General features: G+C 48.8%; 4 protein-coding genes across 4 annotated transcripts; 3 read left to right on the top strand and 1 right to left on the bottom strand.

The window, feature by feature from the left end:
• Positions 1-436: 436 nt before the first annotated feature.
• BC939DRAFT_444221 (aminopeptidase 2) lies at positions 437-5,481 on the bottom strand. The gene is made up of 11 exons (XM_051554641.1): positions 5,257-5,481; positions 4,811-4,909; positions 4,145-4,321; positions 3,967-4,030; positions 3,672-3,818; positions 3,432-3,575; positions 3,123-3,329; positions 2,588-3,019; positions 2,064-2,485; positions 1,767-1,982; positions 437-1,654 (listed from the first exon to the last, which is right to left on the bottom strand). Exons 1-11 carry the CDS (start codon positions 5,373-5,375, stop codon positions 553-555), a joined length of 3,129 nt encoding a protein of 1,042 aa, XP_051414593.1. The 5' UTR covers positions 5,376-5,481; the 3' UTR covers positions 437-552.
• Positions 5,482-7,339: 1,858 nt separating this feature from the next.
• Positions 7,340-9,016, top strand: BC939DRAFT_444219 (checkpoint protein Hus1/Mec3). The gene is made up of 6 exons (XM_051554640.1): positions 7,340-7,612; positions 7,686-7,821; positions 7,922-7,934; positions 8,026-8,202; positions 8,296-8,797; positions 8,880-9,016. The coding sequence occupies exons 1-6, from the start codon at positions 7,570-7,572 to the stop codon at positions 8,975-8,977; spliced, it is 969 nt and encodes a 322-aa protein (XP_051414592.1). The 5' UTR covers positions 7,340-7,569; the 3' UTR covers positions 8,978-9,016.
• A 416-nt stretch (positions 9,017-9,432) lies between these two features.
• On the top strand, positions 9,433-11,140 carry BC939DRAFT_444217 (uncharacterized protein). Its single transcript, XM_051554639.1, has 4 exons — positions 9,433-10,375; positions 10,460-10,553; positions 10,681-10,705; positions 10,840-11,140. The coding sequence occupies exons 1-4, from the start codon at positions 9,663-9,665 to the stop codon at positions 10,950-10,952; spliced, it is 945 nt and encodes a 314-aa protein (XP_051414591.1). The 5' UTR covers positions 9,433-9,662; the 3' UTR covers positions 10,953-11,140.
• A 932-nt stretch (positions 11,141-12,072) lies between these two features.
• On the top strand, positions 12,073-14,376 carry BC939DRAFT_444213 (uncharacterized protein). The gene has a single exon (XM_051554638.1). It carries the CDS (start codon positions 12,558-12,560, stop codon positions 14,262-14,264), a length of 1,707 nt encoding a protein of 568 aa, XP_051414590.1. The 5' UTR covers positions 12,073-12,557; the 3' UTR covers positions 14,265-14,376.
• Positions 14,377-18,226: the final 3,850 nt, after the last annotated feature.

Here is an 18,226-nt window from a genome sequence, read left to right as displayed (position 1 = left end):
TTCAGCACAGGTCGCCCTGCAAGCACATGTGTCTTGTACCAAGGATCTACAGAGGCATGGAGACCAACTACGGCGGGGAGCCTGTGCTTCCTCAAGAACCACAAGAACCGATCAGTATTGAAAACGACTTCGAAGACTATTTCGGACCCCCTCTTGAAAACCTGCTTTCACCGCAACTCCGCTCCGTCTCCAACTACGAGCAATGAGAGCTAAACAGCAGGAAGCACAGAGAAGAACGAGAGAAGCTGAAAATGAAGAGGCATTTCAGGAATGTGAATTCGAGCAGGAAAATGCTTTGAAGAAACTAGGTGATATCATTCGCGATAAAAAGAAAGACGATGCACGCTGCAGTATTCCCAAAGCACGGTGAAAGGACTGAAGAATACAATGCTAGATGTTCAGGGAATTAATGCTGTTGGGGCAGGGCACAAGTACCAGTGAATGAAAAATACAATTCACAATCGCATATACGGTACGGGGTCCTATTTCCATTGACTATGCTTATTTTCCGACTAATGGGAGAATTTTCGCCCACTCGTGAAACCAGCTTTATTAGAACTCGTAGTCCCCGCTCATGCTGAGAAGCTCCATTTCACGCTCCAGCGTCCTAGGGCGCGCGTCCTGTTGTCGACTACCATGGTCAAAATTAAGGCTATGACCGTGGCCATGGCTATGACCGTGCTCATCTTGTAGTTGTAGCTGTTGTTGCTGATGCTGTAGCTGATACTCACGCTGCATCCTCAGCTCGTGCCGTTGCTGATCCTGCTGCAATTGAAGTAGCTGTCGCGCCTGCTCCTCAGAAGCCTGTCCATTTCCATCCAAATATACTTGCGATCTCACATTAGTGCCGTGCTGACTGTAGATACCAGCCTGCAAAAACTGTAAGCCGTTGGAGGGAGTCGACGTTCCAGACGATGCCCCTGATGATGTGCCATGCATGTTCACAGCAAGATTTGGGCCCCCGTTGACAGAGCCGCTAGATATTGCTTTCGAAGCCGGATCAGCAGCCGATGACAGTCCTTCAGCGCCTTTGCCACTGTCCGTGCTGGCGCTCTCCGTCAAATAGCCATTGACCCTCAGCCATTGCTCGACATCCTTACAGTCGCGCTCGAGCCACAGGATGTTCATGCGAATACCCTCCAGACAAGTCGCCAGAATGCGGTCATATGCACTAGTATCTTTGTTGGCAAAGAACGCTTGCACCTCCTGATATCGCTCCAATGTCGAAAAGGACTCGATACTCAGTAACACGAAGTAATCCAGAAATCCGATATCAGCACAATGGCGTTCATAGAGTACGTCCCAGTGATGCCGCATAAAGTTCCACAGCTCTGCTCGTCCGACAACTGATGATCGCAGTGTTGCAATTGCGCTCAAGATGTCTTGCGTTCGGACCTCGGGTGACATCGCAAACGCCAGTGTCCTCCGGACCAATTCCAGGGAGCTACTGTATCCAAGAACAGAGAGCGCTACGACCTTTTCTGCTGGGATAAAGGTCTCGCGGTAGTAGTTGACAATTTCCTCATATTCCTCCACGCCCTGAGTTGTCCTGATCACAATTTCGAAAACGGGGAATCGCAGATCTGGGGGCAGCGCTGATACGTCTCTGTCCTTCATAAATGCATTGAACCGTCTTCTTGCTTCTGCCACAATTCTATATAGGAGTCAATAATAGTAATAATAATAAAAAATACAGACGGAAGAAAGATTAGGACAGAGAAATTTCAATATCTGACTTGTCATCTGTGATGGCAGCAATTACATACTCTGGATCTCCTGCTCTTCCGGCATATCGAATAGCGACAGCACGAAGATTGACAGTCGAAGGATCCTCTCCTTCTGGGAACTCCCATCCAAGGCGCTTGACGATCTTTGTGAAAAGGCGCCTCTGTACTTCTTTCAAGGCATTCATAATGGGTTCAGGCTGCTCAAGCCAGACGGCCAACAATTCGTGCAATCTTAATGACACCTCAGCCCATACCCTAAAAGATTGATAGCCAAGCATCAGTTTGAGTCGCCCCAGCACCAGACATAGGAAGAACATAATTGAATTCTCGCCTTACATGTAGTCCTGCTCGTCCTCAAAGTACTTGAGAAGAGTTAAGAAGCTGCTTGTCGGGGCTATACCGCTCGCCACTAATGCAGCCACGTCAGTCAGCAAGCCTACTCGATTTGCTGCATTCAATTGTCCTGTTCCGAACGTCTGTCCCAGTAGATCCAGGGTTTTTGATGGATAGGATACTCGGTAGAATCCAGTTTGACCCATATTGAATTTGTACCACCGTGTTGTGTCCACCTTTAGAACCATTTCTTTCGTATCCATCATGATGTTACGAGGGGTTGGGTCGGATGCCGTCGCTAATCCCAAAGGAACGGGCCAGAGTAGGGTATCCTCCTCCTCACGCACATCTCCTGTAGATAGAAAGATGTTTTGTCGTACCAATATGCTTGAATCATCTAGCTCCGTGATCGATAGCACAGGATACTAAAAAGCAGATCAAAAGAGGTCAACATATGAACATGTAGTTATTGAATATTAGCGCGCAAAAGGATCCATGTCCGACATATCATCAGAACTCAGACTTACCCCTGTCTGCCTTGTCCACCTGCTCATGAATCCAGGGACGTCAACTTGGCATTCTTCTGCCAGGGTGACCCACAAATCTTCGGTATTGGCATTGCTCCACATGTACTTGTGGATAAACTTTCGAAGTCCAAGCAGCATCTGATCTTGTCCCAGCCAGGCATTAAGCATCCGCAAGACGGACGCACCTTTCATGTAACTGACCTCGTCAAAGATCTGCGTGATCTCAGTTGGGTTAGCGACACCGACCTCGACGGGATGGGACGTGCGAAGTGAGTCATGCTTTAGCACCTCCTGAATTCGTTTGACGAACTCGGACCAAATATCCCAGCGCGGAAATAGCTCATCTACAACAATATAGGCCAAATGTGTCGCGATGCCCTCAAATAGCCACAGGTCGGACCACCATTCCATCGTTACCAAGTTTCCTAACCACTAATAGGAATAAGAACATCCAAACGTCAGAAACGATGTTGAGCGCAACAAATCGCTCCGTAATTCATTGACATATTGGGCAGTAATAACATAATTACGGCACCTGATGTGCGATTTCGTGGATGACAGTAGCAGCGATTTCGTGCTTTCTGTCCTGAGGCCCATATTCATCCATCAGGAGTGCGTACGTTCGAAAAGTGATCAAGCCCCAGTTCTCCATAGCACCGGGCGCAAAATCGGGTACTGCCACCAAGTCCAGCTTGGGCAGTGGATAAGGTATATTGAACAAACGTGAAAAGTATTCGACCGACTATGCGTGCAGTTCGATTACAGATTCAAAGAGTTCTGATTAGTATACATAAGCTCACATTCTAGTTATTCGCTTGCCTATGATACATATTTTTCATCTCACCTTAACGGCCAAATCCAGAGAGTAATGTCCTTGGTCAGCTAGGCCCACAGGAGCGTAAACACGGCATCGAATCCTCTCCCCATTGAACTCTCCAGAGGTATATGCTTCGATATAGTCGAAATCACCAATCACCCAAGCTAGCAGCTATATCGCAGAACGTCGATAAAAGTTTTACTTTGATTTCAGAGACGATTCATGCTCAGAGTAGAGCCATGGAGCAATATTGAAAAGATGGCTTACATAGGTGGACATGATGGGTGTCTTCAGGAACGAGACTTCCTGCATACCGTTCTCAAGAAGTGTCCTCGACCGAACGCTCATGTTGGATAGACATGTCATTCCTTGAGGGGCCTGAAGCGTTAAAGAGAACGTTGCTTTGATGGCGGGCTATGTTGCAGTGTGTAGAAAAGGCGAGATATACCTGATGTTATTGCACAGCAACGTTGCTTCGGGCACAGCTAGTGGTGGTGTTGAGCACTGCAGCTTCATGCACAATAGAACACATTTTTTGTCCGCTTCTCCAAAACTGCTGTACCTCGTCCCAACAAGGAAATGCTCTTCGTGCATGAGTTGATTGGAACTGAGTTGTAGTCAATTGGCTAGTGAATAATGAATGGAGAACCAAAAGATCGGGAGGTGAGCAAAGAAGTGACTATCGTCCACTGGCATGAAAATTGAAATTAGCAAGAATGACCCTCTGTTTCTAGACTTACTGCACATTGTTATCGGCATCGGTGTAGACAGAGCGGTAAAAGCCATTGAGCTTGTCATTAACGAGGCCGATGTACGTAACGTCCAGAATCCAGGAAGAACCAACATGTAAGACTTGGGGGAACTCCAGGGCAATGGTCTCTTCTTCGACATTATAGCTGACACTCGTTGCCGTGACACTTTCAAAAAAAAAAAAAAAAAAAACGAAAGCCGACGTTAGTTGATCGTCCACGCAAGGTACGATGTTCTCAGCGGGCTGGTGTAACCTGGTTTGTGTAAACATTTCATGCAAACTGCATTTTATTCATGTGCCAATTCGCGGCATGTGGAGAATATGCAGTTTTGGGAATGTTCACAACGCATGCCTCATGTCGATCCGATCTGGTCCTATCCATGTTATCCCATCGTCGTCTGTAAGTCTGTAATCGCATCTTGGTCTACATTCAAGTCTATACCAAGCCCGTTTCCATTTGCTGCTGTTATGCTGCATGTCATCATTTTGCATGGGATCAGGGGTTGGGAAAGGTGGCGATGGTGGCGTGGGGACTGGAATCAAGGCGGTTGCGCTTGGTTGCTTCTCGGCTGACAATGATTCTAACACCTTAGCTGGCCCGAGCGAGCAATCAGATAGCGCTGGATCGAGTAGATGATAAGTCATTAGCCCTTACCTATATCCATTCAGAAGGTGATCCCTTGCGGTCGCAGTCTGAATGTTGAGTTCCTTTGCATTCAGAGTGATGCTGAACGTTGGTTCAGCGATACATAACCTATTAAAAGAAGGAGAATGTCAAGAATGGCGCTGATTAGTGAAGGGCAGAGGCGAAAAGGAAGGGGGGAGGAGACGTGTGCCTGCAAATCCATATTTTAATTGCTTGTCGTCCAGTATGATCCGCTCTCCTGGTCAGTGCCCTCCCTCATATCCAGAGAAACAGACGTGTACATATTCGGAAAGCGTCGGATTCAATGGACAGTGAGGTGATCAGGCAACTGTCTCATAGGTGGAGAGAAGGAGAGAGAGAGAGAGAGAGAGAGAGAGAGAGAGAGAGAGAGAGAGAGAGAGAGAGAGAGAGAGAGAGAGAAAAAGCGAATGAAGGGTGTTGTTGTGCTTCCTTACTCGATGGAGCATTCGCCGAGGAATGAAAAGTTGACTGGACAGGGCACAATCTTGAGGTTATAGTGGACGGGAATAATGGACCGCTGCAAGGTCAGGCTTGGCCTCTTGGGCACGGTCATGGCGAAACAGTGCTGAGACTGGTTGGTTGTGGTTCGATCGGATCAGAATGCAAAAAAAAAAAAAAAGAATGTAGAGGTTGTGAATGTCACTCTCCCGCTGTCTTTTTGGGATGTAACACGTTGTTTGTTGCAGGGACAGATCGTTTGCTGAGGAGCAGAATGGTAGTAATGGTGGTCTGAGGTTAAGGGCGTGTGTGAGAATGAGGAGAAGGGTGGGAAGCAGGGAGTGGGGCAGAGCGGGGAGACAACACAAGGGAAAGAGAAGAGCGAACCCAAAGACGAAGAAGCCTGGGATGGGGCAGGACTGGAGAGCCTCAGGAGGGTTCGCTTGGGTTGGCTAGCGATCCAATACTTCTTTTTTATTATTTACTGCGGTGTGGTTGGCTGGAGGAGGTTCCGGTCAAGGTGCAACAAGCAGAAACACCAGCGAATGAACAAAAGAAAGAAGCAGGCAGTGGACAATTGTATATAACAACAGGGAGAAAGGGACCTTTGGAGAGAAGGAGGGCAGTGGTAGAAAAGTATATATATTATTTAGGTTGGGTTGACAGTGGTGGAGCGGAGTTGTTTCGAAAGGAAAAGAAACGCGGTGGAAAGAAGACAAGAGAAGAAAATGAGGTGCCTGGGGAAAAGAGGAAGGAAGTGGTGCCGTACCTGACGCCCTTTGTACCCATTTTCTTCTTGGTCGCATGTGAGTGGAATGCGTCAGTCAGTGCAGCAATCAGTTTGTATGCGTATTGTCTTCCCCGTTCTTTCCTTTCTGCTTCCCTGCCTGGGAAGAAGAAGGGTCGATAAATCCAGTGGTCTGCAAGGCTGCGCTGGGAACCATACTGAAGAAGCAATTAAACAAACAAGCTGCTTCATTTGGCTCCAGTGTTCTTTCGCTCCATTTTCAGTGTTCCATGCTCTCTTATGCACTATGCTCTCCTCTGCTTTGCTCTGCTTGTAATGTACAATTGATGCAGAAGAACACACTGGTTGAGCCCCCTCCGCTGTGCTCGCACTTAAACCTGGTGGAAAACCAGTCTGAAGTGCCCTCTTTTTGTGAGTATGCTTATCATTGAAGGTTTGTCGTCCCGCCATTGTTTGTGTACACACACACCTTTTCGTCCCTCGTCTCAGTCTCGCGGTCTTCTCTGGTTTATACTTGTGTATCGACACGATTTTTTTAATATCTGCCTCTTATTGCTACCTTGAGATGCCTGTGGCTAACATAACCACAATCTTTTGGTGCATCCAACGGCCAAGATGGACAGGATTCTTCAGTTTCCCATGAGTCCACCTATGCTTCACGCTCCACAACACACTTTAGAATAAAGTGCGGGAGTTCATGCATGAGTCGTATGAATAAGCCAATCTGAAATGAGTTCAATTAGCATATGATTATCCCGAGGGGGTTCTGTTCCCATCTAGCGTCACCTTTCATCGTTGTCTCGTCAATAGCCATGTCCACAAGTCATGCCAAAATTCACTCCCGCTGATGCTCATCCGATCTTGGAAGTGAATACCAAGCAGGACGCAAAGCCTCTTGTCGAATATATCGCGCCGAAGAAGCTACATGTTGTTTTTCAACACAGCATGACGCTGAATGTTCGTACTGCATTGGACACGTCGGGAAACTCTTTTTATCATGAGCAATACTGGTCCAGGAAGTCATTTCTTTGTCTAGTCAAGTCTTGTAGAGACTTTCCTACAGCTGCGGCTTGCAGAAGAAACAAATGTTTGGGTCGCTCCAAACTTTGGATCGAACGCACAAACCCCAATGGTTCGATGAATACGTTTGATATTACAAGGCACCATGGAAAGGGGCAGAGTGCATCCTCATGTCAATGTTTATTCCGTATGTTTCATTCGCTGGAAAGATGGTCTGAGAGCTCTTGTACGAACGATTTGTATGTGATTGTGTGCGTAAGTATATAAGCACCGAGACAAAAAAAAAAGGCGAAGTTCAAGTGTACGCGTCCATTTAGAAACGCGTTCACGCGTTCAAAAAAGATCAACAAGACTTTCCCTGTGTTGCCACCAAATTGACTAAGCCGTTCCTCTCTAAGTTCGTTGCCACCAACTCACCTATTCATCTTCTCATCCCGATTCCCAAACATTGTCAACTAACACTTCCTCATTCGCGCCATCCTTCTCTTTCATTCTCAACCTCGGGTCTCCCATTCATCAAAACTTGTGATTCGTGCTCGTCATGAGACTTAGAGCCAAGATACAACGAGACCTCTTATTCTTCAGTAAGAACATAAAACGTACACTACCTGGCCCAAGTCTGCTTCAGTTAAATAACAAATATCATCTTTGTATTAGAAATCGCCCAGGCTGTGGAAAAGATCGGACGGTCGTGCTTTCTCAAATTCACCCCTGACTTTGTTGCCTTCGGGGCTATCCACGGCCTAGGCGACAGCGATCCCACTACTGGGGGTGGGTCTATCCAATGCTGGTCGTAAGTTTGCTCTTTTTCCCACTCACGGCAAACGATGGGTATAGTTTTTAAGAGGCAGATACTCAATCCCGACCCTACTCTCCGTCCCATCATACAATAGGAGGCTACCCAAGGTGCGCAGGCAACAAACGATGGGCTGAGACGGATTGTAATAACGGCTATACATATTTTAAACGTCAGTGGCCTTTGGTCTTCATTTGATAGGAGAGTTTGTTCCACGAGTACAAGATCGAATCCAATTCAAATAACGAGATCTATTTGGAGATGAAGGTCGAGGATATGATACTAGCGATGAGAACGTGCAACAATGCCTCTGCGATAGTAATGCGCATGACAGGACGGTCCGCAGATGCCTACCTTACCTTCACTATCACGACTGAGGTATACCTCCCACAGTCCATTTGCATACCGCGGTGATGTTTGCTGTCTTCTCGATGTGAATTTGCTGATGAGGACGTATCATCACATCGTTAGGATCATCAAGGGAATTCACGACCTATCACTCAGAACGTCCCGATCGTCAAGATCTTAACAGCAGATGGAGCAAGTAATACATCGGTTTTCGATGAGCCCATGATTCCGACCCCTGAAGTGCATATCATGCTGCCTCAGCTCGAACGGCTTCGCCATGTGGCCTCCAGCTACAAAAGCATCTCAGACTATGTTGTGATTTCGGCAAATCTTGCTGGCGAGATGGTCTTTACAACATCGGATGGCGTACAGCAGCTCAGTCATTATGATTCAGACAAGGATGGAGGAATGATAGCAGCGCACTATGGTGCCGCTGAGAAGGCACATGTGGAGACCCGGTTTACGAACCTGCACAACCCTGTCTTGAAGGACGATGACGAAGAACACCCACATCTCGATAGATTGCGGTCACAGCCAAAGGACTTTGCAAGCGTCTTGGTCAGGGTGTCGGATCTTCAGAAAGTGCTGCAGAGCCATTACGTGAAGCCGCTGAATGTGATTTGCAGTAAGTACCGTGTTACAATGCGCTCTCACTTCTTGTGATGCTTAATGGCTCCATCTCATAATTCCTTGTGGCATAACTATAGGTATCGTTCCGAGCCATTCTATCCTGTTCTACGTCTACTTGAAGGACAACACCCAGGATGCCACTTTGACGTACTTTATCCCTGAAAGCGCCAAATAGCACAATAAATGTCCTATTTCAGCTGCGAGTGTAATGGAGCATGAGCTAACCAGCCGCGTGGCTGACCCAAAGACTTTGTCCTGAGTTCTCGGCGTGAAAGAGACCATGTATAATGGCATGGGTATTGGGACTTGGAGGTTGTGGGCTCATCAATGGTATCTTCAGAACATAGAAAGCCCCTTCTACCCCCTTACCTCGTCCTTGAGATGCACCAGTAAAGTGGGAGTCTGCTGTTGCCCTGTATAAGAAGATGTGGTCGAATTCGAGGTTCAGGCCAAAGGGGCAAGGCGAAGGTAATGGTCAAGGGTGCCGAACAGGGATGCATCTTCTGGCTGCTCCCATTTCCTACCTAAAAACAAAATAAAATTAGCCGGAAGAGAGATCGGTGACCATCCGTATCCTGGCTGGTGACTCCTCTCTTCACGTTCTGCGTTATTGTTTTGCAACCTTCTCCTCTACAAGTCTTCATTATTTCTCTCATTGCAGGCTCCCAAAATATATCTACTGGCCGTCCCACATTGTCACAAGCATTGCAGCCACTTTATTCTAACGAACACAGCAATGATAAGACTATCTTCTTACAGCTTCAGATCCACAGCTTCAAAGTGGCTGATCGTATCCACCATAGCCCTTGCCGTACTGCTTTCTGTGGTATCTGCCTCGGAATCTAATAACCATCGACTTTATGGTACTTTTTTTACGCACTATCGAATGGACGCGAAGTAATGTCCCTACTGAGAGAGCGCAAGTACTCATGTACTCCTCTTTATCAACCCTCGCTATATTTTCCCTTACTCCAGTCCGACAACAGCAGAATCCATCCTCCACAGGAACCCCACCTTCAGCACTCATAGATTCAAATAGAGGGGGAGGAGAAAGAAGAGGTCTTGGCGGTAATGGCGACGGTTCTGCACCGCAATTGGAAACTTTGTCAGTACCTTCTCAGCCATCGTCACCTTCGCAGCAACCCGATAGCAGTGGTGGAACTATGGTCGGACCTGGAGGGGCCATTATCTCGCCGCCGCGATCGCCCGGAACAATCAGCTCTACGCTGCCACCCATCGGCGGAACTGTGATAGGAACAGGCGGCGGCACTGTGATTGGTGGTAGTTCCGTGATAGACCCTCGCCGCCCTGTCAGTCGCCTGTCCATGGTTCAGCCCAAACAAAACACGGCTAATCCACCGCTGTTTCCCGTGGGGTCTAACATTATCTTTGAGTGGGCGTTCGACAATACGACTCTGGTATTTCCGCCGACAAACTTGACCATCGAGATCAGTTTGTCGGGGACCACAAAGATGGTATGGCCCGTGGCTAATGTCTCTGGATTGACGACCTCTGTGGTCTGGAACACAGCCACAGTGACGAGCCCGGCCCTATTCATGGGATTTTACACTTTGTAAGTGACGGCGACCGCTCACGACCTCTGCTACACAACTGCGTTCTATGTCTAATGACCCCACTTTTTACGATGTGTACGTAGGAATGTATATGACACCAATATCGGGAAGCAAGGAATAGCGACCAGCGGGCACCTGATGCCATTTTCTGACCTGCAGTTTGGTCTTTACATCCCTGTAAGGATCGTTTTAAGATCTGTCCGTGCTCTTCATTATAGTATTGTAGCTGGTCGGTGCACAGTAAAGCAGATTGCGCTGACTCTAATGATTTTTCTTTGCTATTCCTGGCGCCATTGTCATGCAGGAGCCATATATTCCAAGGACAGGGGGTAATACCGGAGTACATTGCATGCTGGGAGCGAACGCATGAGGAGAATGGAAGATTACTTGGTTTAGATATATCGCCCTTGATGCGTACTGACGGCAAGTTGTATGTGTGTGTGTGCACTCCTTGATATTATAGCATTCTGTCAGACTTGCAGCTCGGGTTCGCAAGTGGTGCTTGCCGGTGGCCTATTCCAATGGGTGGCGATAGCATTTGCTTTTTTTGCTGCGACATGGAGTCCGTTCCAGTAATTGGTCCATCGATCAACTCAAGTTGCACCCATTTATGGTTATAAAACATTGGCCCACGCCATTCGTTGCTCTCAGGATCTGAATATTGGCGTTTTTGGCGTCGATGAAACTTCAACTGGTACATCTATTCGTTTATTCGTCCATTCATGCCATTCATCTATACTTCTATACACTAATAAATTACAGCCGCAGTATGATGTTTGCACTTTTTGAGGCGTGAATTGTGAACGAACAAGATTGCAAGCAAAAAACAACAACAAGTCTCCACTTTGAAAAGATGCCTCTGCTCTCTTACCGAGCAAAGACCATGTTTTCTTTTGGTGGATGCGACCGATCGTTCACTTTGAGATTGCAATATAGCTCCGTTGGCAAATTTTATTTGTCTCTTTATCTTTGTGTTCAGGTTACTCAAAGAATACCGGAATATTGTACAACAAGGCGCAACGTACATGTGTATCTCTAGAATGGGGTCTGAACATAATGGTAGATGATTTTGCATGAAGTCTCTGTGATGCAAGACTTAGTCTACCAAAGGGTTGAGAGATAAAGTGGTTACCCTTCTGTAAATGGTAAGAAGTGTCCAGCTCGGCTTGACTCAAAGTGGGTTTGTTGATTGGACGAATTGCATAAACGAATGAATTTTGGAAGATATCACCCTTCCCCCATATATATCTTGGAGAAAGTACCGTCGACTTGATAGATAGGTTTACGCGAGAACAGGCTTCTGCTGCGACACTACCTACACCTTTAGGCTTTGACTATGAGGTCCAGGTTTATTGAAGGACTAGGGTTCTCGTTAACTAGCAGTGAATAAAGCACGTAGATGGCTTGTCCAGAGACGCAAGTTTTTATGTAAGGGGACCCTTAGCCACCTAAGCAGGTACAGAATGAGTGTAGAGGGAGGAGGGTTATCGTTCCCTTCTTGCAGGCGGTTCTTTTGGGTTTGGACTGGGGTATACCTGTTGTTGTCAGTGGTTCGCGGAGTTGGTGCACAAGGTTGAGTTTGGATTTCGGCAGTGTTCTTGTCTGTGTGCCCCTGTCCTGTTTCAAATTCATTTTACTCGAGTGTTCATATATTGCAATCAACGTGGTCGCCATGACAGCGTATATACACCGCTTCGATTCGCCTGACCTCCCTGTACTGTACTTCAGGCTGTAGAAACTATCATTCTACATCATTTGACACACGAATGTGCGCCGCAAACGGCAATCAAGGAAGGAAAACAAACAAATATCAGTTCTCCCTTCAATATAACATGCAATATTGCGCATCACACGTTTGCACAGAGAGGCACCAAAGACAGCAGCGGGTTTCATCCGTCGTCCTTCACATCAGTGGCTCCTTGGTCGTATCCTCATTCTGCTGACTTCTACGGATTCGTATAAAACCGGCCACTCCCTCCCTCCTTCCCCGGCCCACTCTCACTACCTCATTCATAATTCATTCCCTATTGTTGAAGCCTCTTGGCGCCAATTGTCCGACCATATCCTTTCTTGCCGCCTTTTGTTTACCGCTTAGTGAGAAATTAGATTGCATCCTGTCTTCACGCCCCGACTGATTCCCCTGTCTGCATTCCAGACCCATCCTATTCGCCCACTGCCCGTATGCCCATCAGTCGTCGCACAGCGCCATATAAATCTCCGGACTCGGATTCAAGAACAAAAATGTCTCTTTCTTCAACCCCTCGCACAGCCTCGACACTATCCTCCACAGCATCTTTCTTGCTTCCATCAGTCTCATCCTCATCCTCGACCTCACGCGCGACCTCCTCGTTCTTCATTCTTGTCCTCGTCGTCATCAGTCTGTGCTCAAACCTTTGGTTGGCTCCAGTAGAATCCGCTCTTTCGCCTGTCGTAGCAGCATCTCAACTCATATCTACCCCAGTGCCAACAGTAGTACCTGAAATCGACACTAGTTCCCATCAACTCCTCAAGCGAGCGCCATACACTGCAGAAACTCAGCACACTTCTACAGCATCCCCTTCACCCTCATCAACAAGGTCTGCATCCACCCCAACTTCCAAACCAACCATGTCCACATCAACAGTATCCTCAATACCATCCTCCGCTACCTCACCCACATCCTCCTCCATCGCAGTCCCCTCGCCTGTCACGACCCCTCTCCCCGACACCAAAGGTGACACAGTCCTCTTCGGTCGCCCAGCAGTCATCGCTGGCTACAACCTGACCACGGGTATCCTCGTCAACGGTGCCTTCTTCCTTATTTTCTCGATCGTCATCGTTATCGCAACCGTGAAACGAGCACAGTTCAGGAGACAATTCCGAAGGGACATCGAGAAGTTCGGTTCTGTTGAAGCCGGTCGTACGTCCCCGGGAGGTAAAGGTGGAAAGGGTAGTCCGGCGATCGAAAAGAAAAGTGAGAAGCATAGCGGTGATGCTCTGTCCAAGCAGACCTCCACCAGCAAACAAAGGCTTATGGATGATATCGGGCCTGGAGGGATGCAGAATACCCACATCGCAGATGCCAATAGAAGCGCCCCTACTTACGAGAACCGCTCTGAGGAACATCGCCAAGGCCCACGAGGCGGGGCAGGTGTCAGGTTCGGTGAAAGTGAACGGTATGTTCCCGCTGGGGGAAGGACGGGACAACAACTACCGAGGAGAAACAATAGTGGCCGCCTTCCAGAGAGATCGAACTCTGAGAGATCGAACTCTGAGAGAAACGCACATGCGCAACAAGGCCGTGGTGAGCGACGAGACATCGCCGACCCATTGGCGCGCTACCAAGATGAGCCCCAAGACAGAACCGACTATAGCCTTCCTCCACTCACGGCTTCAACCATCGACAACTCCTATAAGCCAGCTCGTGTCATTCAAGCCTATGAGGACTATAATACACCACAGGCACCGCGTCCCACATACCAGCAGCAACTTCTTAGTCAGCAGCAAGCTCTTAGCCAACCCCGGCCCTTGCAACCTGTGAAGAGATCGAACTCTAACCGCACCCCTGTGGCCCGCTCAGAATCGTCGTCGTCGTCGTCCATGCCCGTCGGTCTCCCACCATCCGCTCGTGCTATTGAGCGCGCCAATTCTAGGCCAAGGATCACAACCCAAGGCTTGGCCGACCTCTCAGGATCCAGTCTGTCGTCGCACTCTGGTTCGAGCTTAGGCTCATATGCCAATTCCCCCGCTGATCGGTACGGTCGTTCGGGCAGCCGTGGAGGCTCTCCTGTCGTGCCAATCGAGATGGACGCATACCCAACACCGATTGCACGGTCCAACAGCGCAAGATTGCCGACGCAAATGCGTGTAGGAGGTGGTGGCCAGGCATACGATGGCAGCTATGCGTAAAATCCATCAGAGAAGACACACTTGTACAGTAGACTAATATTCAATGGCAGCCCACCATGTAAAGATATAGAAAAAATAAAATATACACAGACTATTACTTGCATACTACGACCTTTTCTAACGAATAGCCGGCTATCAAGGACAGATGGACAGGGGAAGACATACCGTCGCGGGAGGAAAGGGACCAATAAGGGGCCTGGAGAAGACGCACGGATCCAAGTCCACATCGTGATACGGAAACTGGCTGGAAGGGTAAGGCGAAGCCCCTCCCTTTTCTTCTTTTGAAGAGCTGCCATATCTTTGTCATCCAGTCTCAAGTTATCTCGAAGAAAGATGGCTATCAACAGTTGTCTCTCACACGCCCCTTCCTTCTCCGTCTCACCCCCTTGGACCCCCTGATCTTACTAATAAATTAACGCGTGCAGTGCAGCAACGCTCAAGAACGCTCAAGGACACTCGGGGCTGGACCAGATCCGAGAAGGACCGCTTCAGTATATGGTTTGCCAATGCAGTGGGAGACGAGGCGGTGGAAGAGAGGGAGTGGCATGAAGTAAGCTTCCTTCTCTCGCCTTTATTTTCCTCGTTGCTATCGCTGAGCTGTTATAATCACGAAAAGCAGGTTGGACGTCTGTCAAAGCGCGCCTTTTGAAAGGAGGGAGGGGGCCTGTCCGTCCCTCCGACTGTCGTATATCGATCAATGCGATCTGGGCGCCTTCTTTGCATCCGACGCACTGAGGCGCCTGTATTTGTACTCGCCGCTCCTCCACTCTTCACTCCCCCACTCTCTCACTTTCTCGCTTTCTCTTTCTCTCTCTCCCTCTCTCTCCCTCTAACCACCATCTCCTCGAAATCCCTGAACTTTGCCACTGAACCCATTACGCGCCCCCTAATCCGTTTTTCCCGTTTAATCTTGTCTCGTACTTTTCCCGTCGAAGGCCTTCGTGGTGGCGAGCGCGAATTTAAAATCTCGGTAACACAGAAGCCATCCTGAACAAGAAAATTAATACGGCGAAGCAGTTACATGCGTGTGCTCACACAACATGAACGTACTTTCTGGTATCAGTAGCAATGGCCAATGGGCACATCTCGACGGACACGGCTCGAACCGATGCCCTGGCTATGGCTGTCGACGCGGTTACCCTGCACGAATCTCCAACAAAACCACCGACAAATGTGGTGGCCGCTCCAGACGATAAGGAGTTGACCACAGACAATATTGCAAGACTGGATGTTGATGAGATAGTCAAAGAGCCCGGTGACAGCGATTTGGATGCAGCTGAAGTCGATGTGATGGAGGATGCATATGATATCGCGGCTGTGAGAGCCAAAAGGGACGGTTCAGACTCAAAAACGGAGCAAGGGCCTCCAAAGCAGGAGCCATCAGGAGCAGAAGATATCGATGCAAAAGTGAGCACAGAGCAGCAGCTTCCAGAACCACTGTTGAGCAGTACTCGCCAAGGCGATGATAACAAGGACAGCGACGATGACAAGGCTTGTAGACATGTCGGAAAGCATAGTGTTCAGCAACACAGTATGCGACCAGAGGACATTCATGTCCTTGACAAGGATTGGGAGGATGGAGAAGGAGAGCCCGGGACATCTCGTATTCTGGGAAGCACTCATTTCCGGCCCTTCGACTTCGGCAGCAGCAACATAGACAGTAGCACCAGAGTCCGACACCGACGGAACCCTCTGGACTCAGCTTCGTCGGCCACCTCAGCCGTCAGCTCGATATCGGTTCACTCCTCTAAGAGCCGCGGGGTGCTAGGGGCTGCAGTGCAAATTACGAGGTCAGAAGCCCCCCGCAGTAGCAATATTCACGGCGGCTACGACGGCTTTGACGATCGCGACGAGTGCCAAGATAGCCTGGAGCAACAGCATTCGCTGCTTATCCTCAATCCAAGTGACATCCTGCCCGATGAGACTACGGCAGTTGTGCCCAGCTCGTCCTCACCATTCTCGTCTGCCTCTTCTTCCGCGCTCTCATCATCTGTCACCTCTCCAGTATCAAGTCAGCCAAGGTGTCGGCCGCATTCTCAACTCCAGCCAAAATCACTCTTTCAGAGCCATGTAAATCGTCCAGACAGCCAGAATCAGGTCACATTCCACCAGGCAGATCAAAGACAGCTGAGGCGTTCACGCAGTTTGCCCTCTTTACCTTGCTCGGGCGCACCTTCACGCTCGACTATCCCGCAGCCGATCTCTGTAAGCTCGCCTTTTTCAGTTCATAAAAGGGTAAAGAGCAGTACCTCAGTTTTGGTAGCGGGTGCGAGTGCGGGTGTGGGACAGGCCCAGGGTCAAGGGACTATTGAAGGAACTGCAGCACTAACATCGATATTAAGGATCAACAATGGCGAAACAACTCCACCTGTACAGCAGCCGTCAATAACAGTGCCCGTAATGGCGCCACAGGAGCCTCGTTCACCCATCGTTGAGCGACCTCGTCGACAGTCTTTACTATTGCCACGTCAGTTCCAACTAATGGGTCAGCAACATCAGCAGAAGCAAAATGGGCAATCTGCAAATGTAAAAGATACAATCACTGGTAGAAGGTCTGGGTTCGCCAGCTTTATCAAGGAGCATAGCAAGAGATCGGGATCCAAAAAAAACTGCAGAAGGTGGGACTCTGAACCTCATGCACCTTCGAATGACTCTGCAGAAAGCCCTGTCAAGCAACAGTATCCACAAGGACACAGGAACCAACGCCCTACGGCTCAGAACATGCCGACGATCACATTTCAGCCGCGCTCGATCGAGATCCCAACCGATCGACCCTCAGTATCAGGCAGATTAATCTTGCACATCCCACGATTGCCCGGGCGGAAATTTCACTTTGTTTCGCTGGTGCTGCACTTACGTCTAAAGGAATCAATATCGTGGGCGCGGCAGGATTTGGTGTCTTTCGAGATTGACAAGCATCACTGGTCGCGGACGGTATGGGATAAGAAGTTGATATTACCCTTCCAGGACAGGCAAGTGGAGGAAGTTGGTGTGGATGCCTTTAGCACTGGGCAAATCAAGGGCCTTTCACTAGCTGCCACTGTCGCAGCAGCAGTGGCATCAGGATCTACGTTGAGTACAATGCATGATAATCAGAACAACATCCAGGCATCTCCATTGACAAGCCATCAAACCAATATGAACCCCACAGCAGCAGCAGCGATTGATGAGTGGCGCTGGGAGTGGCTCTTGCCTGTGACTAAGAACGAGGTCCGACCGGAGAGTTTCGAGGGTTCGATGGGTATGGTGTGGTATGAGCTTGAGGCTAAATGCCTCTTCCGCTGGGACAAGGTCGGTTCGGATGGCAACGTCTCGTTGGGCAGCTATCGTATGCAATCACCAGCCTCTTTGGATGCAAAATTGACAGGTAAAGGGCCCTCGGGCTCCAGCAAGTTGTTCAGAGGCCTTGGAGGTAATGTTTATGTACAGATCTAGGCGAGAAGACATTTTTTTCTTACAACAAACATGTTGTGGTTGACCTATTTGATAAATTCCTTTCCTACACACTACGTAGCGTCGACAAATAAGTCTATCGCGCAGGTCTTTGGCAAGTTGCGCGTTGCAGGCAAGGTCAAGAAGCCCCAGTGGGCAGGCGATTTTAAACTGAACACGCAGCACCAAGAGTACATTAAGAACAGTTTGAAGAGAGCTGACGACGCAGCAAAAGCGGCAGCAGATGTTTACAGTCAGGACACCGACCAATCAGCGCTACAACCTCATGATCTTGATTGCGACCATACGGGCACCCCGGACAATCAACCCGAGTCGACTCGTGCGCCTTTGGACTCTGCTCATGGCAGTTCAGACAGCAGCAAATTAGCGGCGCACCCTTCCAATACGAAGGGCAGTAGAAATTCAAAGCCGCCTCGAGAGGCTGTTCCATTCTTGATCCGCAAGACCCTCAAGCTATACTTCAGCCGTCCAGCTCCCAGAATGTCGTCCAGTGCCGCATTCTTTCTCCC

Source organism: Gamsiella multidivaricata (assembly GCF_025024155.1).
Source record: "Gamsiella multidivaricata strain RSA 2152 chromosome Unknown BC939scaffold_16, whole genome shotgun sequence".
NCBI classification, from domain to species: domain Eukaryota; kingdom Fungi; phylum Mortierellomycota; class Mortierellomycetes; order Mortierellales; family Mortierellaceae; genus Gamsiella; species Gamsiella multidivaricata.
This window is presented reverse-complemented; position numbering and strand designations above follow the sequence as displayed.

What these genes read in the sequence shown, in the direction of transcription:
- BC939DRAFT_444221 (XM_051554641.1), bottom strand. Translation starts at nt 5,375, where the DNA reads ATGACCGTGCCCAAGAGGCCAAGCCTGACCTTGCAGCGGTCCATTATT. An exon ending in CTCGGCGAATGCTCCATCGA is followed by an intron (nt 4,910 to 5,256) that starts GTAAGGAAGCAC and finishes TTCTTTTAATAG; the next exon opens with GTTATGTATCGCTGAACCAA. An exon ending in TCCACGAAATCGCACATCAG is followed by an intron (nt 3,020 to 3,122) that starts GTGCCGTAATTA and finishes TATTCCTATTAG; the next exon opens with TGGTTAGGAAACTTGGTAAC.
- BC939DRAFT_444219 (XM_051554640.1), top strand. Translation starts at nt 7,570, where the DNA reads ATGAGACTTAGAGCCAAGATACAACGAGACCTCTTATTCTTCA. An exon ending in ACGAGACCTCTTATTCTTCA is followed by an intron (nt 7,613 to 7,685) that starts GTAAGAACATAA and finishes TCTTTGTATTAG; the next exon opens with AAATCGCCCAGGCTGTGGAA. An exon ending in GCCGCTGAATGTGATTTGCA is followed by an intron (nt 8,798 to 8,879) that starts GTAAGTACCGTG and finishes GCATAACTATAG; the next exon opens with GTATCGTTCCGAGCCATTCT.
- BC939DRAFT_444217 (XM_051554639.1), top strand. Translation starts at nt 9,663, where the DNA reads ATGGTACTTTTTTTACGCACTATCGAATGGACGCGAAGTAATGTCCCT. An exon ending in TTCATGGGATTTTACACTTT is followed by an intron (nt 10,376 to 10,459) that starts GTAAGTGACGGC and finishes ATGTGTACGTAG; the next exon opens with GAATGTATATGACACCAATA. An exon ending in AGTTTGGTCTTTACATCCCT is followed by an intron (nt 10,554 to 10,680) that starts GTAAGGATCGTT and finishes ATTGTCATGCAG; the next exon opens with GAGCCATATATTCCAAGGAC.
- BC939DRAFT_444213 (XM_051554638.1), top strand. Translation starts at nt 12,558, where the DNA reads ATGCCCATCAGTCGTCGCACAGCGCCATATAAATCTCCGGACTCGGAT.